Consider the following 26,683-nt stretch of genomic DNA (forward strand, 5'->3'; position numbering starts at 1 on the left):
TATATTCTCTACAATGCAGTGGGCCTGCAGGAGAGTTGGGGCCGAGAGCCAGTGCACACGCTGACCCTGGCACTGTGGGCAGCAGAGAGTCGGCTTGATTACATGGGCAGCAGTGTACTCATGGGTAGAGTTTCACAGCTTGCTGTGGAGCTGCGTGATGAATGGCGGCTCTGCGAAGGCTGTGAGGCAACCAAACGTCCTGCCCTGCTGTTTGTCCATGGCCAGGTGAGCATGCTACAGGGCACTGATCGTTTACATTCAGCATGCAGCTCTGTTCTGGGCACTCTTCAGTGGCGGTGTGTCAAAAAAAATTTTTAATTCATGCACAGCTGTTTTCTTTGGGTACCATGCACTGTGATTTGGACGTGATAACGCTAGTGTCTGCTCATGGAAATTGAAACTCAAGCACTGCACTCTTGTGGTATTGGTCCGGACTGGTGACTTTGGAAAGCTACATCGTTTCATCTACCGGTCTGTGCAGTTATGCTCTCAGCCTGCCTGCTATGGCGGCTCAGTGGCTTTGGCATTTAGCTACTGATCCCAGGGTCACAGGATCGAATCCCGACCGCAGCGGCATCATTTCGATGGAGGCGAAATGCAAAACACCTGAGTGCTGAGCGATGTCAGATCCAGAACCCTCCGTGATATGCCGAAAATTTACACACTTTCCACACAGTTTTCTCATTATGCCGTCCATCATAGCCTAAGTGTACCCTCCTCTATGGCACCTCTTTCTCTCTACCTTCTTTCACTCCCACCTTCCTCCCTTTCCTCAGGGTGCTGTTGAGGTATTCACCAGAAAGTGAGACAATTACTGCAACATTTCCTTTCCTCAAAAGCCAATTCATATCCAATGGATCACTTCTGAATGTTAAACCCCACATACCTCATTTATGCTCTCAACAATTTCTGCAGTCCTTCGCTCCATCTTTGCACAGGTGCACTGGGACCAACTCCAGTTGCTAATTTCTAAGTCAACGACACCCGACCTGGCCAAGATGGGAGCCAAGCTCGAGGAGTTCTTCTCGCAGCAGTTCCACAGCAGCCGGCGGGTGTTCTCATCTATGCGACTTGCGGGCCCGCGACCTCGTGGCGGAGCCGGAGGTGGCCGTGGTGGTCGTATGGGAGGGGGACCAGATGAGAGCCGGCACGCCCACCAGCGACACTGGCAGGGGGCTCTCGCACTGGTCTCTGGCTTGCAGCTGGGCTGGGGCCTGCGCCTGCCGCTGCATGGAACCCTGGTTGGTGGGAGCATGGACTTGCGAGGTGGAAACGTCTCACTGGCCTGTTTCCATGGGGTCAGCTTTCGTTCCAAGGCCTGGGCTCTGTTCAGCCTCCGGCAGCCCAGCATACACTTTGCTACCGAGGCCCAGGATGTGCTTGGACCCCAGGTGAGGTGCCCATTGCCCACACATGCTACCATCCGGGAGTTTTCTTCACACAAGCGCATTACTTGCAATGGGCAGACTAGACAAGGGTATCGAAAGCTCATTTATTGCACGAGTAGAAACAGATTTGCTGTTCTAAGGGATATAGTGACTGATATATTATTTCATTTCATTTGTTTGGGGAAATGCTTGAATTTGATTTGAAATGCTTTGAATTTCTCATGTCGGAGGGCAGGCCTCACTTAAGGGTATTGGAAAGCATTTTTCTAGAGCCTACTTGTATGTCAGAAGTCAGGAAATTAATGGTGCATTAACTTGCTTAGTATGTAGTGGCTGGCTTGTTGGTTCAACATTGTCGGCCCCAAGGAAATGGCATCAGTTGTGTAGAAAGGTTAATTCTGACATAACTAGAGAGCCATGCTGCATGACAAAGCATCGTCCGCATCTTGTAAGCTGCGAAAAAAAAGTTGTTTATTCAATCCCCCTGTCATATGGTAATATCTATATCGGCCAGACGGGGAGATGCCTGAATAAAAGGCTAGAAAAACATCGCAGAAATCTAAAAGATGTTAACTTGGGTGAGCTAAGCAAGCACTGCAGCCAATGCGAAGACTGCGTACCTGCCTTTGAAAGAACGGCCGTTCTGCGCAAGCACCGCGACACCACCACAAGGGCAATAGTAGAAGCTCAGGCAATATCTAGATTTTTTTATAAATGTGTCGGCAAGCCGTCCGTACACCTGAGCAAAAAAAGAGCTGATCTTTCTGAGCGCCCATGAACATGCCCATGACTGGAGGGAAGGTTATGGGCCAACAAGATAATTGTGCTACGGGAACGTGAGTTGTTGCTTTCCTGTGTTGTCTCGGGACTGGGCCTGTATAAGCCAGTTCAAGGCAATAAACGATGTTGTTAGTCAGTGCCTATGTTTGTGTCAATCTCTTTTGTCCGTGTTGCAACCGCGCTGCAGTCCTCAAAAAGTGCAGTAATTGTCTCATTGTCCAGTACAATAGAATCTTGATGATGCGACCATGGTTGATGCTAATTTCTGTATTATACAAAATTGTGGAATTCGCCAGATGATGTATGAATATCGGGTGTCCCAGACACTTTCCTGCACCAACCACTATGGATTATGCGAATGCAGGAGCCGCACCCAGAGCTACTAAGCACTACCTTCACATCACTAACACCGCGATCGCATGCACTGCAAGGGCGGCCAACGCAAACCCACACATCGCCAATGCCGTGCTTGCCAGTTGCACTGCTGGAACTTTGTGGGGGTGCAAGGCTTTAAATCCCATCAGTCGCAAATAGTTTGCCTGAGTATATTCCTTGTGCTTCACCGTACAGATTTTGTTCTTTTCTGATGGCATGAGTATTTAGGTTATGTAAATATTTTCACAACCCTGTGAGATTCGCATCTTCAAAATTCTTTTGTATTCAGATTCATAATAATTTGAATCCCAGTTAATTAGTTTCACCAGCAAGGCCTTTAAGAATAATGTTCTTTGCACTGTAGATCTCCCACACAGATACCTCAGTTTGCTTGTCTGACACCTGTATGAGAATCAATTTTGCGTTACTTCTACTACTGTTGTTTCAGTGCCAAAGATGTATTCATTGTGGCAAGAATGTCAAGGAGCAGTTTTTTTCTGGATGAGAGTTTGCATTTGCAGCTTACTTTTACTCATTCCAGCGAGTTGTAAGAAATGCCTGTAAATTAGCTGTCTCAGAACCTTCTTCAGGAAATTACAGCAATGTAGCATGCCTTTGGATCTACTGAGCAGAAAAATATCCAGGATACGATCTCTACCAGGACTGTGAGCAAGAAAAATGGCATGCAGATTTCCTTGTCTGTGTCGTTATTCAGACTTGTCTTCTGTGCCCTCAATTAATGGATTTAGCTATACATCATTGTTGCAATTGATCACCACATTCTGGTGGAAGGAGAATACTGTATTTACTAGCATAATTTGCATCCACATATAATTTGCTCACCCCCGACTTCTGACCCCATTTTTTGAAAAAAAAAACTTTTACTTGCATATTTTGCGCGCTCTGCTGTGCCAGACCACCCAGGCAGGCTTGGGAAGATCGACGCTGCTGTATCGCAATGTGTGGTTGTGAAAGGTGCGAGTGGCGAGGGTGCGAACTGTGATCCGTTTGCCCGGCTCGCTCGCGCTGATGGTCGCTTTCCCAGGCCCCACGCGAGGGCCCTTTTTATCGCCCGTTATCTCCTTTGCCTCCCTCCCACTGCTGGCTTCATGATTGTATCATTGCGCATTTATTGCACAACTCACTCACAACTCTGTGTGACAGTATCTATTTCAAATTTTTACTGCAGTTTCACTGTCTGCATTTTCTTTAATTTAATCTTTCTTTATCTGGTTTGGAAGATGCGGATTTGAGTGCTTTCAAGTGTTGTTCCCCTGACTTTCTTTTCGTGCTCCTGCAGGCGGCAGTGGACACGCACGTTGTGCAGCACCTGACCTTCCGGCTTGGTCATGCGGCTGGGTCCTCTGGCAACACAGGTAGCATGGCTACTGTCTGCCGCATCAGCCGCAATGTGCTCTTCCCACCGCAGTTCAAGAGCGTCAGCGAGTGGTTTCAGTATGCATTTGCAAGCAGCGAACTTGACGATGTCGGCCGCTTCCCCGTGTTTGAGGGACGGCCCACACCGCAACGTCCTCCTGAGACTGGCCACACCATGGAGATGATTTTTGCCTTCCCCAGCCTAGAGCTGCACCTCAAGACAGAACAGCTCCAAGGGGAGCACAGTCCAGGGCCTGACGGTTAGTTTTTGACAGCTCACTGTGCATTTCCCCATTAGTGACTTTGGTAACAGAACTATACATGTGGCTAGAAAAATTTTCCTCTTCACTTTTCTCTATTTCAGGTTTAAGTCTGCATGTGCACTTGTTCTTAGCAGTGCATGACATTATTGTTAGAATTCTGTCTGAAAAGAACGGTGGTTGCTGTATTATTTAGTACGGAGATGCAGTTGTAGCCTTATAGATTGGCATTCGTGCATAGCTAGCTATTTAAACTTTGTAAAGCATTTAGCTGCAATGAAAGTCTTCATTATTGTTTGAAACATTTTCCTTTTCATTTCTGTCTTCTTTTTCAGATTCAAGACCTGTGGTGGAGTGTAGTTTTGTGACTGAGTTTGATGACCACATCTTTGTGGCTGTTGACGCAGAAGCCTTCTTTTTTCTGCACAACCTCATCGTGTCCTACATCCGGGAAAAAGATGGTGGGCTGTCTGTTTGCTTTGCTTGGTCCTTTGTGACTTGTCATTGTCTCAAGAGCTCTTTTCTTTGATGGAATCTTGATTTGCCTCCTATGGTGGAAATTCAGCTTAACGTGCTGAGATGCTGTTGTGCTCAACCTTTCTACTTAATTTCATGTAATTATGCACATATTTTCTACACATGTGCATGCTAAGTGTACAGCGCTGAGCCAGTGATGTAGTACTGACGACCCTTAATAGTTCTAACTCGTAGGGAAGATTTGTTCAAAATAACAGGAGTCCAACTCTTAGTTCAAATAAACCAGAAAATGTACAAGTTCTGAATAATGAGGTTGCGCTATGTTAATGGATACATTCTGCACCCTGGTTACTTGCTCATGTTTAAAGATTGCTACAGAACGTACTGTTGGCCTGTACAGTGCCTCACTGTACGTTTGAACCATTGCTGGATAAAAAGCTTTATAGTACACTATCATAAAGCATCAAGTGCTGCTCCACATGTTGTGTTAGTTCCATTCAAAAATGGTGCATATTCTGTATGCATATTGTTGTGCATCCTACTAATGTTAATTTTGGCCTGTCTATTGTTTGCCCTGTGTGAGCTTTGTGCTGCCTCATAACAGTAGTTAGCCAGCTATCCCAGCTCAACACACTACCGAGTTACCCTCATTGAAATGTCAACTCTGTAAAGCATTTGCAGGAGGCTTGGGAGACTGTCTTTGAACCTGTGGGAGCATTTCTTTAAATCACTCTGGCACACGGAGACATTGCTTAACATAATGCTCCATGATAATGTTTAATAATACTGAAGCATTACTGAATGGCTTCTTGTAGTTGTATCAGAAACATATTACACATTGAATCAGCGTAGTACTGTATTGCGCCGCCGCTGTGGTGGCTCAGTGGTTATGGCACTCAGCTGCTGGCCCGAAAGACGCAGGTTCGATCCCGGCCGCGGTGGTTGAATTTCGATGAAGTAGAGTTCCGTGTACTGTGCGATGTCAGTGCGCGTTAAAGAACCCCAGGTGGACGAAATTTCCGGAGTCCTTCCCTATGGCGTCCCTCATAGCCTGAGTTGCTTTGGGACGATAAACTCCATAAACCATAAACGGTACTGTATAGGTTTTTGTTTTGTTCTTCACCTAGGTGGAGCAGCTGCAACCAAAAGCCAGTCACCTGAAAGTGAGAGGCGGAAGCGAAGCATTGCAGAGTCGCTGGAGTCGTTGCATCGAGACTTTCGTGACTACCAGTGCTACACGTGGCACCTGGAGCCCACCGTACGCCTCTTGTCATGGGCAGGAAAGGGCATTGAGCCGTATGGCGTGGACTATATCCTACACAAGCTGGGATTTTCTCATGCCCGTGTGACTATCCCCAAGTGGCTCCAGCGAGGATGCATGGATCCTCTCGACCTTTTCCTCTCACTTATGCTGGAGCGAATGCTCAAAGCTGTCCGGCAGCGCTAAGGCAGGCGTGCCCGGGTGAATTATTTTATCCACCTTGTGGCTTGCATGCTGGCTGCTAACCTACCAGCGTCATACAATTCATTAGCATGCGACTGTGATAGGCTCCTGCTGCATCGTTACCTTTGGGCAGCTCTCATTGGAAGCAATGTGCGTTCTGAGGGGAGCATTTTACTGGCGCTTCCACCAGTGAAAACACAGACTGCCACGTGCTGTAGGAGCACAAACTTTTAAGCCATACACACAATCCTGTGTTTGGTCAGTATATAATGAATAATTAAATATATGAACATTTAGTTAACTTACAGCAAGAAGATATTTCTTGTGGTGAAGAGTATGGCTGAAGAACGAAGATTGTTGATTGCAAAGCTAGTAATAATGTCAAGTGACGTGCTTCCTGTCAGCACAGACACTGAAGTTTGGTGGCACCACCATTATGCTATGTGTTCCTTATTACTTGTCTGCACAACCAAAAACCTTAGAAGTGATGTGCATAGTATAGATGTTGTCAATAATTATTTGTGCATATGTGTGTATATATATTGCCTGTGTAAAGTAAGCCTGCTATGGCTCCCTAGAAAATGATGATGAAATGTGTATGTTTCTGTGCTAGTTTAACCAGAACATTTAGTCATGTACAGTATTTTGAAATCATGAGCTTGCTTTGGTAATGCCCGCCTGGTTTGGCTCACTCCAAGCCAGTACCTGTTACGATTATGTATCTTGACGTAGGTAGCTCTGTGTAAGTTGTGCGAGATTTCTTGTGTTCCTATTTATTCTTTGATTGCTAGAAAAGGTCTGGGTTGCTTGGAAAACAGTGGGAGTTTGTGAACCATCAGTCACTGTGTTAAAAACCTATGTTGAGGACGCTGTAGCGTTCTGTTGAGGTCTTTGAAACCTATGAGGACTTGATATTGTTCCCATTTCGCTCCTAGACCTTTCTTTTTTTGAAACAAACGCCGCTATCCACAACTGTGAATCAAGAACAAATTTCTATTTGTGTAAACATACTGTGACAAGTATTTATGTTAAATTAAAAATAAAATGTTTAAATAAAATAGGGCTTGTGCTACTACTATTTAGCCTATTTCATTAGTTTTATCGAGCACTAACCTAAATCATGGCCATTCGGGGCCAAATTTGTCGCACCACCCTGATTAAAATGACCAAAATTGTGCCAGAGTGCGCCAAAATTAGTATCTTGGGCAACGACAATAATGCCAGGCCTTCGACAGTCAGGTCCAACTCAAGAAAGAAATAGCAAATGCCCCTAAAGAGGACCTCTAGCCATTAGTGTTTACCAGTTGTAATGGCCTCGTGGTTAATCCGATTAATCTGTGGTTCACCTTTTTCTCCTGCTAGCTCCCAGGGATGTAACCCTAGCAGGTAGCAGGTACAAGGTGATTATCGTGCAGTCATGACAATCAGTTGATGGTATTGGCTAGAGAGCTTTTTTTGAGAGACGTTTTGTTCGAGTTGTATCAGACTGTGACAATCCTAGAGACAGAGGATGCGTCTGGCGCGACCTTTTGCGGTGCAGCCATTGCCAGCGGCCACAGAAACGTCTCCGGGGAAAGAAGTTTAAAAGTCTATCAGAACAATAGAAATGTTCATATTTAGCAGCTCATTGATTTGTATGAAAAGGAAGTAAAATGGCAAGAGCAAGTGGAAAATTTTGTTACTTCTGGTCGCCAGAATTTCAGTTTGTAAATGCCTCCGTGACACGTTGATATAACGCAATGAGCGATGAACCTCGTCGCTGCTCACTGGCACAGATCATCCTAAAGTTAGCTCGCCGTCATCCACATGACGGCACTTGGAGAATCAACGAGTTCAATGAAGAATGTGCTGCCCAAAATGCTGTGCCTGGTTTTAGGTCTGGATTTAGTCAATGTTGTCTTATGTACTGTACCATTTTCCGCACATTGCCGCGTCGCTACCTGAATTCTGTGGTAAAACTTGCCTGGTAAATTTTGGCACCGCCGAATGTGTATTCGAGTTACCTTGAGATGAGCAGTGGCACCGAACCTGCGCAGTAGTCGGCCTCATAGGGAGTCTTGGAGGCCAGAGCCAAAGTCGGTGAGTTATCTGGTGAGCAGCACACTAGTTCTATAGTTATCTAGGGAAAAATCAGCATTGCAAATTTTTTTTACCTCAAAAAATCTTCGAATGAACTGGAATTTTGAAACTTTGGGATTTATAATTAAAGTATGTTGCTGCCTCTGGACCTCATCTTGGAACGAACAAGAAGCATTCCCTCCATTGCCAGCCATTTGCTAGCCAGCATTGACAGGTAGAACACCCTGTCACGTTTTTCATAGAACCGTCGAGAAAGAAGGAAGAAGAAATGAACTAGCTGGGAAATATTGTAGCCTTTGCTACAATACAACTTAAGATTGTGGTGAAGCTCTGCCCACATTCAGGTTCACCACACACAGTTCCTTCACAAAAAAAATGTAGTTCATTGTTGAAATTTTTCTCGTGGCCTAAACAAGAAGGTAATCACAAGAAAAAATTATAACCCATAAAATTTTGATTCCTCTGGCGTTTTCATATAGGACGCAGGTGGCACAAATTGTCATTTTGAAGTTTTCGATTTCTTATTTTTTTTGCATTATAAAATTGCACGCTGATTGAAAAAGCTTTTCGAGCAGTGATGAGGCCATTCAGTCAAGAAATGGCCGGAATGTCAGCGGATTATAGCGCCACAGGTGCTTTTACCGTCGCGATAACTGACATAGGTAAAAGAAATTTGGTGGGTTTGGTGCTTACATAGTGAAAAACATACGTAGGCGTACGCTGGTTGAGACAGTGGTCACGGGAGTGATGCAGGGCAACTGTCAAGCAACTTTATACGATATCTGACTAAGTTTGGGAGACTAGGGTAACCAACTAGGAATATTGTTGGAAGCTAGTGAAGTTAGTCACTTCTTGACGACTGTTTTAAGTGCAATGTTAGTTGCACTTCATTTGTCGAGTAGGCCCAGTGCGTATACACTCAGTTTACTGTCCGAATAGCTACGGTGATGAGTGCTGACGGACAAGCAACGTTTCGCCCTTGATATCCTCTACAAACTGTCGTGCCGAATAACGGAAGTCTGGATTTAGGCTGCAAGGAGGAGGTGCACCTGTGTTCTTTCAAATGTACTTGTGGTAGACAATGTGAGGCAGTGAACTGAACACCTGACCTCTTTAAAGGCTGTTCTGTGCCTAACACACAAATACAAATAGCATCTAGACATGCGACATCTTGTAAAAGCCACTTTTTAAAGACCATGATAAGATCGTACAGCACTATCTTCTCTGATCTATGATAATACGGAATTCACTACGGAACATGCGCTTTCGTACAAACTACCAAGGCATGCCCTGGTGGTGTAGGCATGATGGGGCTCGATGGGACGCTGAAGGATACAGTTCAGACCTGTTTTTTTTTATTATAGCGAAAGTTTTACTGGCCTAGCGGTGCCTATTTCACCATGGGCTGCAGTTTGACCTTGAACGTCCTTGCTGCGCCGCTGCCATAGCAACGCATCATGTGACTTCGCCGCCGAGCCGAGTCTTCGCCGTCGCTACGCCGAGGCTCCACAGCCGCGGTATGGTGCTGCCTGACCATGTGATCTAGCTGAACATGCGCGGCTTGGCATCTGTGATGTTGAGTGCGTTCCCCACACTGGATGGGCAGCGCGCCCACCCTGCCACCCTGGCAGGTGGCATTTATTGGTTGATTAGGAGAGGTTGGTCATCCAATGAACGCTGCGGCCTATTGCTGCAGTGCCTTTTGTCTGCCACAACGTTGTCAGCGCTAAGGCATGTAGCCCACATATATCTCTCACCACCGCCATGAGGCGTCCACTGACCCAGGGAGCCAGTTATGCACCCTTCCTTTCCTCAAAATCGTCGCCGTCAGTTGTTCTAGGCCAACGCCAATGAACACAGTGAACACAGACAGCTTTCGCTGTGTATATCCTGGATGATCTGAGCTAATCCACATTTTTTTTTCTTTGTATATATGAGTTGAGGGGTGCGAGGAGGAGCATAATTTTTAATTGCCCATATCTTCGTGTTAATGAACAAAATGCTAAGGCGCCCCTGCCCCTGTGCTGTCAGTGCACATTAACCCGGGGTGGTCGAAATTATTCCAGAGCCCTCCACTACGGCACCTCTTTCTTCTTTCACTCCCTCCTTTATCCCTTCTCTTATGGCGCAGTTCAGGTGTCCCCTGATATATATGACACAGATACTGCGCCATTTCCTTTCCCCTAAAACCAATTATTATTATTATTCATGATCATACCACTTCCCCGGGATCCACGTATGCACCTCAGAATGTACGAAGGCCACATACCTCTAGTCAATAGACTCAAGTTCCTTGGACTCTATATACAGGACAGTTTGGATTCCACCTTCACTCTACAACTCCTAGACAAACAAACCAAACAAATTGCAGGCCTTATCCGCAGAGCAGCCACATGCAACCACGGTCTGTCTGAGAGGGAAACCCTTAATATGACAGACGCCCTCATCACCAGCCGCTTTACTTATCACCAAAACGAAACAAGACAAAGCTGATGTGCTTATTAGAAAGGCAACCACATCAGTGCTCCGCTTACCACAATCCTTTAGCACAAATCACTCACTCGCGACGGGCACTTACATTACAATATCGGAACTACTCGAATCCCAACGAAGCAACCAGACACTTCGACTAACCGGCACAGAAACCGGCCGACACCTCCTACGGCATCTTCACCTGGCCTCCACCACCTGCTCACCTGCCCCCCAACTATAAAATCATCCCACCTGACATCAAGGGCCAACTGCGCATCAAACCTCTACCCAGAAATATGAATCCCGAGCTGCACATATGCCAGGCCCGAGTTGAATATTACGCCAAACACTAAAGAGGCAGACCCGAAATATTCTAGATGGACGCGGCTCAACACACCCTACCAGGATACTATGCCACTTTCGCCGCCTACGAGGATGGCACCATCGGGGCGGCAGCCACCGTCCAGCGCCAACGGCTGAGAGCGCGACCATCATGGCCTTGGCGCTCATGCACGCTGCACAAGATCCCAACATCTAGGAAATCTGTACCGACTCACAAGCTGCGTGTACCGTCACTTTCAGCAAAGCATTATATCACACCAACCGCCCGACGCATTCTCGCATCAGGACACACGCTTACCCAAGAGATAACCCTCGCGTGGCTTCCTGGGCACGCCTCGATCCCTGGTAATCAGCGCGTTCATGTGCTGACTTGAGAACTATCCCTTCGGGTCCCGGAATGTCGGACACCCAAACCCACGCAGGTAACCTCGCGGGTTCTACTCGCATACCACCAAATCACCGCACATTATAAAAACAGCCGCTTCACCCTCCCACCACCTCACCGTACACTGTAGATCCAAAATACAGTGTGGCCTGGCGACAACTGCAGACAAACTGCTACATTTCACCGTACCTCCTTCATCGCTCCCACCCTACCTTGGCCCTCCATCTCTCCTCAACATGTGGGGTTGTCAAGGCCACCCTCATACATTACCTGTGGGGATGCCCCCAACACATGGCAGTTCCCGTCCCCCTTCTCATGGGAGGCCACTTTGCGAGCTGCTAAACCAACTGGCCAAACGTGGCTAGTGGACAGAGCTCTCTGTGAGGCCCAGGCCCGTGGACGCTTACGCTTGAGGACCTTTTGTTATTTTCTTAAAATAAAACTGCTCCTCCCCATCCTGCCTCTCTTCTTGATGAACACCTCAATCGCGCAGTATGCCTTCCAGACGGGAAAGGCATACAATTGTTGGTGCATATGTCGCCATTTCCGATCGCTGTCGCAAGCTAGCCTCCAACTTAACTAGCACATGTAAGCTAAATGCGCGGAGAAACCGTATAACAGCACCCTAGACGCTGTACGACAGACAGTTGCGTCATAGTTTTGGTACGAATGTCATCACATGAATGGCGCCACATGGCGGTCGGCCTCTGGTGAATATATATAGACAAAACACATGGATTTGTCGGAACTGGCGCTGCTCGGCATGCTGTGTGCGTCATACGATCGATTGATGACGACACGTTTTTTGCTTGGCATCGCTGGGATTTTTTATCAGGATGTACACACGCACGCACGAATAGATTGGGATTCGAAATGTAATATTAGGATAAAAAGAATTCAGAGCTAAGTAGCATACGCCGAAGTACATGGTTGGCGGAATTCACCAACACACCTGAAATAAAAAAATAGAAATGCTTTCAGTATTTCGTTAGGCAATTTGTTCCTGCTGACCCGAAAGATGCGGGTTCGCTCCCAGCCGCGGCGGCGGAATTTCTATGAAGGCAAAATTCTAGAGGCCCGTGTATACTGTGCGATGTCAGTGCACGTTAAAGAACCCCAGGTGGTCGAAATTTCCGCAGCCCTTCACTACGGCGTCCCTCATAGCCTGAGTCGCTTTGGGATGTTAAACCCCCATAAACCATAAACTAACCAAGCAATTTGTTCAAGCAGCAGCAAGCCAAAGTGCTTTCAGCATCAGTCTCAAGCCCTTATCACGCGATTCTTTAGATGCTGATTTTAAATATAGAAATTGCTGTGAGACTCCTCAGACACTGAAATTTCGGACGCGCCTCAGCCGCAATTTCTTCGACCTCATTCGCACGGCATACAGTCATGTGACCGCCTCGCTCACGCGTGATCGCGCGTTCGTATACCACTGCCGGAGCAAGCCATGACCTTAGTCGTCTGTTACGCGACAGTCGAAAAATGCCAGCGAAGGCACCGCGCACTCGCCGGAAGTGGCGTGTGGTACTCCGCCTACTAATCGCAGGACGCGGTACGACTTCTGGGATGGATCTTTTGTGCACTGCCATTCGTTGGCGTGGGCCAGCTCAAGGCGCGACGAGATGCGAGCAACCCCTCTTGCACCGCCAGATGCGCTAATGCGTAAAGGCACGGGATGCATCTATCCTTGGAGAGCACAGGTTTAAATGGAACTCTGTGACGCGAGTACTTTTGTCTAAACACGCGAACAGGTAGCAGAGAAGCGCGGGGAAGGCGTACCCATACACGCCAAGTTCGTGAGCGCGAGAAAATGGCGGCGCTCTTCGAAGCGAAGACTGATCGAAATGCTTCGCGGTGCCGCTTTTCTCATCGCGGTACCTGCAATAGCTGGCGTTTAACCTTTCGTCTAATTTCAGCTGCGAAAGGGTGTAAACAATAAGGTATCGCCTGCTTCGAAGTTGGTTTCCAGCAACAGTGCAACTGTACGAAAGTCAACACCGGCAGAGCGCTCTCCTCAGTCATGTTCTGCTTATCTTTTTCGCTATCTTCGCCTTTCGGGTCTTTCGTGCGTCGGGTGCACCGCAGTTCCTGCTGCGGGCGGCATGTCCATTTTCGCATCTAGGGTTTTGCCCATCACGTGCGCTCGCCGGCGACGTGCCGACCCGTGCAGCAGCCGAAGGCCGCGTTTGTATACGGACGCGGCCGCCGCGCCGTGTGCACGACTCGTGCCAACGTCGAGAGCGGCGCGATCGCGCGGATGTGACTCTGGACGCACATAATACCATCGGCTGCTTCATCCAGTGGCTTATTTTCTTGAATTCTCTAAACTTCAAAATGCTTCCAAAATAACTATTCGCGATTTTCTGTTCGCTTCGAAGCGCGAATCGAATACCGCATAATTCGCTTCGATATTCGAAACGTTTGAATATTCTCACAACTCTAGTTTTATATATTTCCGCATGATATACTATGCGCTGGATGATGGGCATACATATATAGTTGCCTCCATGCATAGCAGAATACTGGGGGAAGAGATTCCTCAGAGGTGGCTGGGGGTCCGGTTGTGTGTTGTCTCGGCCGTCTCGGCGTCCTTGCCCTTCTGGTGTACAGCCGGGACGCAGCGGGAGGCAAACACAGTGAAACACCGACTGGTGCACAATGTTCTCTTCGATGCCGTCTGCGCGGGCTGCTGTGCAAGCCGTGCTCAGTGTATACCATGAAAAAAACGTATGGGCAGCAGAGTGGCGGCGCTGCTGTCGCCAGCCCTCGTTGGCTGCATGCGAGGATCGCCTACGTGACTAGAACCTCCGAAAAAACGCACTTCTAGGGACTTTTCCATGTTAAAAGTGAATATAACAGGCCGCGTATGGTGTGCCTGGTAGCAACTCGCCGTATGCGCACGAGTTGTCAGGTTTCTTGGTTCTCCCGTACTTGCATACGGCCGGTACGCAAGCCAAAGTAATAGTGTGTATTCTTTGCGTACAGTGAATGTCAACGCACATGTTTACCAGCAAAAAGAACTTTTATTAAATTAGCCACGATACGTGAGTGATCGCGTATTCACAAGGGAGGCTTTCAGCCGCGGACTGCTTGTAGGACCTTACCAGTTTTGTGCTGTGCTTTGACATTCTCATGCGCATACTCCAACGAAGGCTACTATATACAATACTTGCCTCTAGAACGTTTGCATTCTTTAGTTCTTCGTTCGTTATTTAGTTAGTGCTTCAGTCATCTCCACAAATCAACTCTGCGGCGCGCCGCCGTTGAATCTATTGCGCGCATGACGGGAATGTCCGTGGAAGGCTGTTACTGCATGCGTCGGACGCTAAACATTGTGTGGGTGTAGATCTACATGCACGTGAATTCTAGTGGGTGCCCGAAATATTGCGAAGATGTCCGCTATCCAGCGATAAAAATGCTGACACGCACACCGGAATTTCGGTGAACGGAGCGGTTTGCACGGGCAGACCTGTCTCTCTTGTCGAAATTTTGACGCACTTTATTTTTTGGGGTTTCCTCAAAAATCTTTAGCACTGACTGCCTCGTCTAAACGAAGCAAGGCGTGCAAAAAACTCTTTTATAACAGCTTCAGTCATTTAAATTTCTAGTTTTGGGGGAAGTAGAATTTTAACCCCGGATTTTTTAATTTACAAAAATCGTCCAAATCGCTCACTGAGAATTCCGCTTCACTGATTTCACAGGCATGTATCGCCTTTAATCGATATGTCCCAATTTCGATCATTACTATGTGGCTTAAAAAAATCATTGCTCCACTTTAATAATCTTCAATAATGACATTTTAGATTGGCGTGTTGACGCCTCTATTCTGTCACTGACCCATAAATAACTTTCTTTTGAAGAAGAAAAAAGCTTTGAAGTTCGCTATTTAAGTGTACTCATTTACGAAATGTTTTAAATAATTGCTGCCATCAGCGGCCATTGATGTGCTCTTCTTTTTCTTCCATCATAAATGCAACATGTTTTGTCGCAACGTGTGCTACAGTTAACGAATAGCGATCTTTAATGCTACGCTCTGTGTCCGAACGTTAAGACTATAGCTAGAGTTCCCATCATTGTGCACCGAGTATTAGCAAAAAGCGAGCAGACGCTCCGGCCGCTGCGATGTCTCGTCTGCAGCAGACGAAGCTCTTCAAGAACCCATTACAAACGGTATCTATTTCGTAACAAAACCATAAGCTAAACGTGCCCTGGTGATTAATTTGCCATGCGAAATTCTCATAAAAAGGAAAACTCTACAACCACCCCTTTTTGGGACCTTGGCCCCAAAGATGGCGTTTCGTGACTACCGACTCCTGCGGCCGCGAGGCGTCGCTGTCGTCTTGTGCGTCGCCTTGTGACGGTGGCGACGCGGTCTCCATGTCGATGGCCAGTTCTGACATCCTGCGTCCGGCCACGGTGTCCAGGAGCGGCGTCTCGCTCACTTTGCCTCCGGGTTTCGGTGAAGCTTCGCGGGGTTCTCCTTTCCGGGATTCTTCGGGCTTGGTTGCGTCCGTGTGTGCGGGCCCTGTGTGTTGCTCGTTCTCTGATTCTTGCACTGTTGGCATGTGCGCCGGGAGCTGGTCGTCTTCTATCTCTGTGCTGACCTGGTGCTCCAGTTTTTCCCTGCACCAACACCAATGAATGAACAAGTTTATTGAATGAAACGGCGGTGAGGTCTGTCGCAAAGGGGATTATCTAGCCTGCCACTCTGCTCTGGGGAATTGGGGAATAGGAGAATATAGAGGCTCGTGATGGGCGACGATGGGGTGAGAAGAAGAGAGATTAGAATGTATACACGCACATTTGTTGACATCACAATGGTGAGTCGAGGCCCCGTGTCGCTCAAAAAGCGTGAAAGCGTATGCGTTGCCTGTACAGCTTTCAAGCTCTGCGGCCAAGCACCTAGCAGTAAGTCCTCCGAGAGCGGCCTGCTGTCTACACGCTGAGGTCGCGCTTTGCATCAACATCAGCTCTCATTTCCACAGAGTCCAAAGTGTCCAGGGATTCATTTAAACACTATGCGGTAGTATTTTTCTAGGGCAGATGAGAGGTGCGCGATAATTTAGTGTCAGATACTGGTAGCTGGTGTGGCGTAGGAAATGTCCTAAAATTTATAGCGAAAATGTTGAGCCTGTGAATGTGCACTACTCTTGAGGTTGTTCCCCACAAGTGTGCCTAATCGCTTCCCGATGGGTCACAGGCTCGGCAGCGGTTGATATTGAATTATGTCCTAAAACGAAACTGATAGTCATGCGCTAAGCGTTTATCACCGAAGCTGCTGTCGACATTGGTGATATTCTGACCACATGTACGCCAGAGCAAGTTGCCTCAATCCGCTTACTGGTACCACGGATTTATTTAGTACGCAGGGAACATGCCGGCGTACCGAAGGCAGAGCCGTATCACCCGCGGTGGCTTGAAGTGATGATGTGGAAGGGCATAGCTTCGTGGTATTTGAGATTGATGTCAGCGGAGGGCAGTTGGAAAACTGATGTCCGGCAGCTCCTCCAGAATCATTGCCAGTGAGTGACAACGGGGTCGGGTAAGTAGGCATAAATACACGCGAAGTGGTTCATGTGGCAAGTATACATGGATATTGGGCAGATGCGTGCTTCCTAAATCGTGCCTTTTTTAGAGGTTCTCCGTAGCGATCCAAGGCATATCTTGAGCACCTAGGCTTGAACACTTGTCTAACGTCCGCAAGCAGGAAATGCTCATATTCGAGAGTACTGGGAGGCTGCATCGGATGTAGCATACGAACACAGTCTGGTAAACTCTTAGTACGGAGCTCTGGTAAACTCTTAGTACGGATCGCTCCGTTGATCCCCATTTGATGCCTGTTACGAAGCGAACAACATGGCAAAAATTAGTCTTTTCTTTAGCATATTGATGGGCCTCAACCATGACAGACAACGATCAGTGATAGTGCCCAAGAATCTGTGATGGGAGACATAAGGTATCTCAGCTCCATGAAGTGTTATCGGGCAGCAGCAGACAGATCTGCGCTTGAATGCGACCACAGCACACTTTACTGCCTCTAAGAGCAAACCTTGACGCCGTGGGTACCTTGACATAGATGATACAGCTCGTTGCAATCTCGCACGCATTTTCGGGCGTGTCGAACCAGAAGCCCAGATGCAGCTGTCATCAGCATATGCACTGATGTGGACGTTAGCCGGTACTTCACTCACCAGACCAATCAATGCAACGTTAAATAAGGTTGGGCTGAGGACTTCTCCCTGTGGAACTCCACGGCAGACCTGAAGAACAGTCTCTCCATCTGGCCTAGACATTTTAACTGAGCAGCCTCTGAGGTAGCTCACAATCCACAGGTAGAGCCGGCCGTCAGCGCTTATGTCGTATGCCATATAAAAGTTAAATGTTCAGCTGTGGCCTTTGTTTCCCTATGAGGAGGGATTTGAAGTTGTGTCATCCGGATCTTTCATGCCCGTTATTGCTTTTCTTTTCTCCTTTCCTCTTTAGTTGCGTTACCGAGGAGGAGGAAAAACTTTATTAGTTCAAAAAATAAAAACGGAACTTGAGGTCGACGCTAGGCGATCAGAAGACGTTGTTTTGTGATGACCGCGGTGGCTCGCCCGAGGGCCGAGCGCTAAACAGCCAGGCCCGAGCTGAACAACATCGAGGAAATTGCGGCCCTGCAAGTGGCGTTTTATGGATCTTGCGTATTACAGCACTGTGCGGAAACAGTAATGCGAGATCCTCTATGGCGAGATCAGACTCTCTAGTTATCGTTTCGTTTTCAAACCTACGGCCGTGGGTATGAAACCTGGCTGCGAACCTTGTGACTCGTGTATTTGTGACAAAGGCTGTATACGAACGTATATGAGCAGCGCCACCGACATACAAGGTTATCCACTCCCTTTTGTTTTTCCTAGGTGAATACGGTGCAGTGGGCAAGTATCAGTTTTTTTTTTATTTTATTCCGTATCCCTCCACACTTAGCGCCAGCTTGCGAATCCTATGTGAGGCCATTGACGTCGCGGCTGCACCGATGGCTCGGTGCAGTGCCAAGAGCTTGCAGCGCGACATGTCCGCGCTACATCGCTCAAGGATGATCGCGTCACTGCACCGAGCAGGTTGCATAACTAAGAGCCAGAGCATCCTAAATCACCGGCTTTAGCAGCCAGCGGCGCGGAAACCCACAGTGACTCTTTTCCAGTTCCTCGTGCTGACTGGCGCGCAGCTGACCTCGATCACACTCCTCCGTTGCGAATTCGTCTTTAACTTTTGCGTGTGTCTGACATGCTTTCGGTTCTGCTTCCTCTCTCCATTGCTTTGATTACACACAAGACTCTCCTAGCAGACGCTCCCTTCGCAATGCCCACGCGTCCTGACAAAACTAAATGTAGGCGTGTACTCACTAACATGAGCTGTACCGTACAAGCACTTCGCCTTTTTAAGCCGCTTTGGTTGCACTATACACTCTAAACAGGAATACGCCTATGTGGGAGTAATAAGGCAGTAATCGGTCCCCTAGCGTACTCCATTCTATAAAAGGGAGTGTTCTAGAGGACAGCTTACTGCCTTATTACTCATTTCTGTTTAGAGTGATAAGTCGGACGCAACTCAAGAACGCAGTGGCAAATATTCTCCAGAGTGGGGTCGATCGTTTGTCATGACGTCGCGGTTAACCCGCTAAAGTGACATTGGAGGTGGCGGTAGATGCCTCCGTGAACCGCGACGCCATGACAACCGGGCGACCCCATTGGCTGGAGGGCCTTCTTTGAGAGATATTTGCCGCTGCGTGCATGAGTTGTATCCTATTATAGGTCTGAAAGTTCGATCTCGTGACGTGGTGCCCCACTTGATGAACAGATAGATATTCGTACCGCGCGTCAATGGTATGAGGGTAAGGACTAAAGTCACAGCTCTGTGAGCGGCAGACCTGGCGTCTCAGTGGAGGATTTTGGTGAATCAGGTCAACAGTTATCTATACTCATTTACCGCCTATCCTGTTCAACTGAGTTTTTTTTACAGCGATAGCTGTTAGGCGCCCGTCCCTGGCTTGCGCGTCGTAGTCGTCCGGCGTCGTCGCCGTCGGCGTAACCGGTGGGTGGATGTCACGGTCATCCTGAGTCTCATAAGCCTACGGGTGGCTCTGTTTGGAACAGCCGCCTGCCAGTGCAGGGGTGCATCACTTGACCCGTGACCCAGCAAAATATCCCAAAACTAAACGCCCAAACAGCTATCGCTGAATCTCGCGTTACATAGTCGTAACCTTCCTGTGAGTTTCTTTTTTTTTTCACTTAACGTCTCTGACATTCCCATTTCGCAGCCTGTCCCCTTTCAAGGCCTGGTCATAGCGGTGGGCGTTTGTTTGTGTGGCTGTCAGGGAAGGTGGAAAATTAAGGAAGTAAGGAAATAACTGCCTCATTGTGCGCGGTGGGGATAAGAAGCGGAGCAAAGAGTGCGCAACAGAGAGGGCAGTATAGTCGAAAGGTAACGCGTCCGGCCCCCTTGCGGCGCACGAGTCGTGCGTCGCGTACCTGAGCACCGACGTGCGCGTGGGCGTGGGCAGGTTCCTGCTGGTGCCGATGGGCGACACCTGCAGCGCCTTGACCAGGTCCCTCCAGCGCTGGAGCACTCGGCTGTAGCTGGGCCGCGACTCGGGCTCCTCTTCCTCGTGGCGGCTCACGTCGGGGCTGCTCGAGTGGCGCGACAGCAGCTCCGCCTCCGTCGCGTCCATCAGCGTGATGCTGAAGTCCTTGAGGAGCCGTCGCTCGCGCACGCGGACCTTCTTGTTCGGCTGGGCTGTGGGGAGAGAGTGCGCGCCTTGGACATCGCCACTGGGGCGGGACCGGTCGTCTTCTCACCTTAAGCTAAATTCACGCGCATCGACGTCAAGCTACCGCTCTATCACACCTCTTGCTGACTCTCACTTACCCGCCGCGGTGGCTCAGTGGTTAGGGCGCTCGGCTACTGATCCGGAGTTCCCGGCTTCGAACCCCGACTGCGGCGGCTGCGTTTCGATGGAGGCGAAACGCTAAGGCGCCCGTGTGCTGTGCGATGTCAGTGCACGTTAAAGATCCCCAGGTGGTCGAAATTATTCCGGAGCCCTCTACTACGGCACCTCTCTCTTCCTTTCTTCTTTCACTCCCTCCTTTATCCCTTCCCTTACGGCGCGGTTCAGGTGTCCAACGATATATGAGACATACTGCGCCACTTCCTTTCCCCCAAAACCAATTATTATTATTATTATGACTCTTACTTACGAACAGACTGGCTTAATCAAGTGTGGACACTAACAAGGCTGTCCATAGGCGCGACATTTAAGATCAGTTTCGGGGGGCCAAGGTGAACGACTGCACACGGACGGAGTAATGAGCACAGCAGTTTGTTGGGCGATTTTGTTCGGTACTGCCATAACTACAGCACAAGAGACGGGACAAAAAACACAGCACAGCGTTGTGTTGTGTCTTCGGACAGTAGTGTGTCCTGTCCTGCTTTCTACGCTGTTCGTATCCAATCGTTTAATTAAGCTAGCCTTCCGAAATGGAATGAACCAACTAGCTCAGATCCATGCGATTCTACTGGGCGCTTTCAGCTGCGCTATGAGTGGCCGCCGCTTGCAGTTAAAAAAATACATTTACACTTGTTGCGCAAATTGCCAAATGCAGCTAAAGCTAGTGGAAATATTTTCATTTTTTTAAATCTCTACTTGTTTTGCCCCTAATCTTCAACGGGCGCCTTTTGCGTCTCGCCTCCATTGAAACGTGTCCGCCACGGCAGGGTGCGAACCCGGTTACTCCTAGAGTCACCCGATGAACTTATCCCGTGACTCTGGGTACTCCGGCTCAGTAGCCGAGCGCCCTAGAGCGCCCAAACCGCTGGGCCACCACGACGGGTAAACATTCCTCCGTTCCCTCACGGCACGGTTGAGGTGTCCACCGAGAAGTGAGACAGTGCGCTTTAATTCCCAGAAATTAATTTTCATTTTTGTGCGATGCGGTTCCCATGTGGTCGAAATTCCACATGGAATTCCAGATGGAATTTCGAAATTATTCTGGAGTCCTCTTACCCGCCGCGGTGGCTCTGTAGTTAGGGCGCTCGGCTACTGATCCGGATTACCCGGGCTCGAACCCGACCGCGGCGGCAGCGTTTCGATGAAGGTGAAACGCTAAGGCGCCCGTGTGCTGTGCAATGTCAGTGCACGTTAAAGAACTCCAGGCGGTCGAAATATCCGGAGCCCTTCACTACGGCGTCCCTCATGGCCAGAGTCGCTTTGGGACGTTAAACCCCCATAAACAATAAACCAAACCGCCTTCCTCCCTTCCCTCACGGCGGAGTATAGTCCACCGAGAGCTACAGCGCTGTTTCCTTTCCTGAAAAAAAAAAGGGGCGCTAATTTTTTGCTAATACGATAAGGCTAATACGGCAAGCATTGTCGTAAGCCTCACTATAGGCTCAACGGTACAGGTAGCTGAACAGTGAAAGGGAACACGCGGTGAACACTCAGCTAATGATACTCCACATGTATGAGCGACGAGCGAACTATTTTTTCTGGATAGTTTTATTCTTTAAAGATCATGCCAACACGGCATTCCGTATTTCCGCGCAGAAAAAAAAAATAACGACAGGATACCCTCTTCTGAGCAAACTGGCTGTTCCCATTCGTATTGGAGCTATACCTGTCGATCCGCCATGCCGCAAGGCCTGCCCCACTCCTCTCTCGGACATCTACCTCGTACACCCGAGCAGGGCTTAAGTATGACATTGCTCTTGTTTATTTATGACCGCGGCTTCCCCCCTATACCACCGGGCCAGTGTGTTGTATGCGTGTGCGTTGTATACCTTCGGCACGCTTCCGCTGCCCCTTGTTGATCTTCATGCCGTTGTCCTTGAGCACGTCGAGCAGGTCGAATCGGAACGAGGTGATCTGCTGCTTCAGCTCGTTCACATCGTCCTCCGTCACGGGCGCCTGCTCGTTCTTGCTCTGCTCGCTGGTGACGTAACGCCACACCAGGCTCTTCATCACGTCCTGCGCGCGCGCGCGTCGCCATGGCTCAATGGTGAGTCGCGCCTGGCGTGCGGCCAGCTTTATGTAGTAACGCATGGCGTTACGCTTCGGGTGGCGTAAGTTCTGTGCAGCGATGTAAATCGCGGGTTTTACGTCGCGGATTCCGGGTCGTTGCGTCGGCTTACGGGGCATTGAAGCGTTCAGCACGAGGTCGAAAGTTCGAATGCCTGCAACGAGAGTTGCGTTTCTTTGGGGGACCACGCGGGAAGCCCCGGCAGCATGCTGGTGCTGACTCGCGCCTGGTAGGTTTCAAGGCTGCGGCATCTAACCGGGAGGATTCTGCAATGACGTCACTGCTATCCCGGGGCAATCCATGGAAGGAGAACTCGACATGCATTTGTTTCAGTTTCTACGGGCACATTTTAAGGCTCAAGCGTACTTCAGCATTTCATCGCGGATTTGGCGGCTTGTTCTTTTGTATGGGGTACGTCCATCAGCACAGAATGTCGAACAAGACGCGTGAGACACTGCTGGTTACTGGCGCTTGTTTCAAGTAGGGCACGTTTACAAGCGTCCAATGAAGGTATTTTCTTCCTCGGCTGAACCATTCGTACATGTTTTGAAAACACTCACTTCAGTGAAAACACTCACAGGCCCTGGGAAGCATCGACTGCTTTCCACCTGAAAACCCATGGTTTATAAATTTCTCACCTGTTGTTTTACTCTTCTAGAACAAAAGAACACTGTTGGGAGGAGGCAGTAGTCAGAAATAGGCTTACCGTTATACGAAATTCAGCCTAGAAATTATCTCCTGGACGAAGAGTAGTGCAAACTTTACTAGGGCGTAGCAGGTATCCGTGTCAAAAACTTTGTCCACAAACCTGGTAAGTCAGCTCTTCTCTTTTAACGTGCACTCCATTTTCTTCCATGTAGATCTGCAAGAATAAAAGTGCGTACGTTCAGCGTTCACACGGTATTTATACGTAATTTCAGTGCTTAGCGCCACTAGTTGCATGCCTCTTCAGTTCTTCCTTCATGACCGCTTTTTTCAAAAATAAATTGTCTTGTTAGTACAGGTTATCACTTAACCGTTCAGCCCATTGAAAAATAACAACACGGCACTTCGCGCTGAAAAACATTAACTGATCTGTTCGGTGATAAGATAATCGATCAGTCAATCGAATGAATGGGCCAAAAAGAACAAGAGAAAAGAGAAAAAATTATCTCGCTCGATATATTTCATAGAAAGGTCAGCACCCCAGAGAAGGGCTTATCTGAAGACCTCTGTCGCAAGGTCTCACTCTGTCGCTCACTCTGTCGGTTACGATTATTCTCTCTTTCGGTGCGATCTCCAAGGGTTATGTTCGGAAACCGATTTTGGAATAACCTTACGACTTTATCATTGGCACCGGAAGATTCCATTGTTAGCTCCAATCAAAATTACTCCAAATTATGTCGCATCCCAAGCGCGCAAGATTAAATCCCGGTTGCAGCGGCGCGTTTCGATGGAGGCGAAATGCAAAAAGACGCCTGAGTGCTCTGGGATGTCAGTGTACGACAAAGAACTCCAGGTGCCCTAAATTACTGCGGATCTTTTCGATACTGCGTCTCTAATAGCTAATGTGCAGATTGGGGACGGTACACCCCATCTTCCGTACCAGCGTCGTAAGCTGTGAGCGAAAAATCCCCAGAAAAGCAACCTAGGTGGCAGATGGGCCACCTAGGTCACGTGACACGTGACCATGTGACGTCAGCACAACATGCCCAGCGGATTGTGAGCAAACTGGCCACCGTGGCAGGCGGCAGTTAATGGTTGGCCGCGAGAGTTTGCTCAGGTAGAGCGACCTGGGTCTTACAAGCCCCACCAGTGGCAGCGTCTGTCACAGCAGGGCAGCGGCACAACCACTGCACCGCTGCGGTAGAAGCGTTATGGTGACCCTTAGGGAACTACGAATGTAGAAAGCGATCAATTCCGCATGCATATATAGAGAATAACAATGAACGTTATCGCTTCATACTCTTAAGGTGGATCTTAAGTGACCCCTCCAGTCTTTTTTTTTTTAATTTTGGGCAGTATTCTACTCAAACCTGCCTTTCTTTTTCTGCCTACAATACTTTTCTTTACGATGCATCACCAAACCTTGGCCAATTCCCAGTCCTTGGTGTATGTCATCTCTACAAAAGTGAACAATGACAACGGGGTAGACTGTGAGTCTTTAATCACCAAGGTAGCAAAAATGCTTTAGAAATTAAATAAGCACCAGAGGTGTCTGAATGTGTTCGTAAAAGAAAGAAGAGCTTTAACTGCAGCAGTTCGGTAGGATTCTCGTTTTGAAGCGATAGCTTCACTACGCCATGTAAAGCCAAGGTGACCGGGCCTAGCCGGAGCCATTAATGCGCATGCGCCGTGCAATAGGTGGGCCGCGCATGACTTCAGAATTGTGCCGTCGCCGCTGCCACCATCGACTCCGCAGTCTCGCAGCGCGCGTCGTGCAGGTGCGAAGCGCATGCGCAGTTGGGCAACAGATATGCGTCATTGCTCGGCCACTTTATAAACAGAGGGTGCAAAGCGCTCGTTCTTCACATGAACGGTGGGTGAACAATCGGAAAGTCCGCGTCTGTACTGCAACCGACATCAACGGTGACTTCAGGAAGCCACGTCGACGGATCCCGAAGTTGTGGCGTAGTATAAGGAGAGTCGACAGCGAGCACAAGAAGCCAGGAATGCCAAGCACGCGGTCGAGACGCCGGAACAAAGAGAGGAACGGCTCGCCCAACGACGCTGTCAATAAGCGGAGAAACGACAGCGACAAGCCGCGAGCGAAGCAACATCTTCTTCGGGTCAGTTATCGCGTACACACTAGGTTTAACCGGAGCTAAACCATCAGCAATTCTTTTTTTCTTTAGGATTGTGACTGTACCTTGTCCTTCCTTCTCCCCTTGCATCCGATGAGTTTGGTGACGTGGCGGATGAACTCCAGCAGGTTGAAAGGCGGAGGTAAAGTTTGACCCGGCTGGAAGTAGTTGAGGATCAGCTTGGCTCGACCAAACTTCCACTCAGTGTCTGCGCGCTCCTGCAAGCAGACGTTTTAAAGGCAGAAGATGATTCATTTTCTCCACATAATTAAAGGAACAGCAAGGACAAATTTAAGTTGGCCAGAATCGATAGTCTAGCGTATTTGTCATATTCAAACTGAGAACGGTGCTTTTATAAGCTAAGAGAGTGAGCAAACTGTAATACAGGTGTCGCCGCCATCGGTCGTTTTCACAAGCTAACTGCTACGATGACGCCAAGACCGATTTAATGACGTCGATGTCTGATCCTCGACTACGCTGCCATTAACTTCCAATCGCTGATCACGGAGTCCTTTTCGGACTTGACCTCACGAGTTTAAATCGAGTGGTGAGAGAAAAATTAACTCAATTTTCTCCGATACAAATTCGTCTTTTGCTTTGAAACAAGCATGCACTTAGCCATAACGAGCCACGGAATCAATTTTTGAAAAAAAAATGAATGGAGCTGTCCTCTATCTTTTCAGGCGTTCGTTTTCATTTATCTTGTTTTCTTATAAGCTATCTGAGTGTACTCTGCATTCAGGACACTCTGCAAATGTATATAAACTTTTCCTTCGTACCTCGAATAACAATACGGTTAACTATACACGAAGCGACAAACGGGAGCTAACTAGTTAGTGAATAAAAAATAACGCTAGGTGTGCCTTTGAAACTATCGAAAAAATTAGGACACTGGAAATTCTAAAGTGTGTTCGGCGAAAGCCTGTGGCCACTCCACTGCCTATTTCCATGACTTTTTTGTGCCGCTTGGGAGCCATCCGAATCGCTCACTCTAGGGTGCCTGGATCGAGGCACCCTACTCACTCGGCTGCAACGACACGTCTGGCAAAGAAGCGCCGTTGCAGCGCGTACTCGCACCGCCTGCCGGTGCAAATGACGTCACTGTTGCTATGCGCAGCTGCGCATGCGCTTCGGCGCCGCTACCTCTCGCCGAGGGGCGAGGAGGGTGTGCGCCGGTGAGGGGGAGGGTCACAGCTGGCACTGTTCCAGGCTTTGGATGTAACGGACGGACGGTCACCGCGAGTATGAGCCATTAAAGGCTTTCGCCTTATGCAGACATTGTTCACACTCTGTCCTGTTTTTCTAGGGACAAGAACCTATGAGTCCTCTCCACCCTTACAAAGCCTTCTTTAGACAGTCTATAGACTGCCCGTAGACTTCTGTCTATAAAGTCTATAAACTCTCTATAGACGAACCCTAGAGAACAGTCTATATGCAATACACATCTTCAAGATTTCTATAGATCTA

General features: G+C 48.5%; 2 protein-coding genes across 3 annotated transcripts in view; one reads left to right on the forward strand and one right to left on the reverse strand.

The window, feature by feature from the left end:
* tweek (transmembrane protein KIAA1109 homolog tweek) overlaps positions 1–7,163 on the forward strand; it is a 90,205-nt gene extending 83,042 nt beyond the window's left edge. For both annotated transcript variants that reach the window (XM_077662788.1, XM_077662787.1), the window contains 5 exons: positions 20–225; positions 939–1,391; positions 3,844–4,180; positions 4,516–4,641; positions 5,785–7,163. In XM_077662788.1, coding sequence (XP_077518914.1) covers positions 20–225; positions 939–1,391; positions 3,844–4,180; positions 4,516–4,641; positions 5,785–6,104 — 1,442 coding nt within the window. In that variant the 3' untranslated portion in view covers positions 6,105–7,163. The remainder of the gene's footprint in view (positions 1–19; positions 226–938; positions 1,392–3,843; positions 4,181–4,515; positions 4,642–5,784) is intronic.
* A 7,230-nt stretch (positions 7,164–14,393) lies between these two features.
* Positions 14,394–26,683, reverse strand: part of LOC144128957 (transient-receptor-potential-like protein) — a 49,438-nt gene continuing 37,148 nt past the window's right edge. Inside the window, 5 exon segments of the mRNA XM_077662789.1 lie at positions 14,394–16,005; positions 19,890–20,154; positions 22,195–22,381; positions 23,242–23,295; positions 25,282–25,434. Of these exon segments, the coding sequence (XP_077518915.1) occupies positions 15,636–16,005; positions 19,890–20,154; positions 22,195–22,381; positions 23,242–23,295; positions 25,282–25,434 (1,029 nt within the window). The 3' untranslated portion in view covers positions 14,394–15,635.

This window comes from Amblyomma americanum, chromosome 4 (assembly GCF_052857255.1).
Source record: "Amblyomma americanum isolate KBUSLIRL-KWMA chromosome 4, ASM5285725v1, whole genome shotgun sequence".
NCBI lineage: Eukaryota > Metazoa > Arthropoda > Arachnida > Ixodida > Ixodidae > Amblyomma > Amblyomma americanum.